Source organism: Trypanosoma theileri, assembly GCF_002087225.1.
Source record: "Trypanosoma theileri isolate Edinburgh chromosome Unknown TM35_Tth_81_V1, whole genome shotgun sequence".
NCBI classification, from domain to species: Eukaryota; Euglenozoa; class Kinetoplastea; order Trypanosomatida; family Trypanosomatidae; genus Trypanosoma; species Trypanosoma theileri.
In genome coordinates, this window is record NW_021639923.1 from 35,086 (window position 1) to 36,089 (window position 1,004).

Sequence of the window (1,004 nt, forward strand, 5' to 3'; positions counted from 1 at the left end):
CACAAATGGAGGCCATCGAGAAGAGGGAAGTGTTAGCAGCGGTACGAAAAATGAACACACCATAGCAGGCCAGAAAGCGGTAGAAAACAATCCACATGTTGGTGGGGTACCTGAAAAAGCAGCTGGTGATATTACTGGTAATCCTGATTCTGCACGTGGAGAGACTGGAGTTGCTGCTGTTGATGTTGAAACTACTTCTCCAACACGTGAGACTGGTCCACGTACAACTGAAAATATTAATCCCCAGATTGAAGGAGGAGAAGCGTTGGGCCCTAAGGCACAGAATGAGGATGACTCTTTAGCTGCTGGTCACGGGAATGAGAGACACTTAACTGCAGAGGGACAAGATGAGAAATTGGAAACCCCACCACAAGGAAGGGATGATAGGAGTACAGGGAGAACTACAACATCTTCTACCAATGAAGTGAGCAGTACAGGAACTGCGGACAATAACGGGAATCAACACACAGAAGAAGGAGATAATGGTGTTCAGTCTANCAGCAGCAGCAGTATCAGCAGTTCTGTGTGGGTGCGTGTACCACTACTGATTGTGGTTACACTGGCCTGTATTCTTGTATGCTGATTGTAATGGTGGTGGTGTGGTGTGACTCAGGTCATCCTTTGTTTTCTTTTCTTTTTGCATGCATCCACACTAAAGTCTAACTAATCTTCCACCTGTTGGAATTATCTTTTCTTGTTTTTGTTTCTTAATGTTCATGTGTTTTGTGTGTTTTTGCTCTCTATGTGTTTATCCTATAATAATTATTATTGCTACTCCATTGTGTGTGTGTGTTCTTGGAGACTCTCTCCGTGTGCACCTGGGCTTGCACTGTAATAATGATGATGAAATGTTTTTCGCAGTTGGAAAAATAAAATAATAATAACAGATGAATTTATATTTATAATTGCGTATATATGCACATATAGACTTACACCCATAGTTGGTGTATTTCAGTGTTTACTGGGTAAATTGGGCTAATGGTTAATATCTTTTTGTTTGCTTG

General features: G+C 41.5%; 1 protein-coding gene across 1 annotated transcript; it reads left to right on the forward strand.

Annotated features, from left to right (window-relative positions):
- Position 1: 1 nt before the first annotated feature.
- Positions 2-583, forward strand: TM35_000811090 (uncharacterized protein; the record flags this gene model as incomplete). The annotated part of the gene is made up of 1 exon (XM_029031387.1): positions 2-583. A coding segment is annotated over one exon (582 nt), but the record flags the coding sequence as incomplete, so codon positions are not given.
- Between the last annotated feature and the right edge of the window lie 421 nt (positions 584-1,004).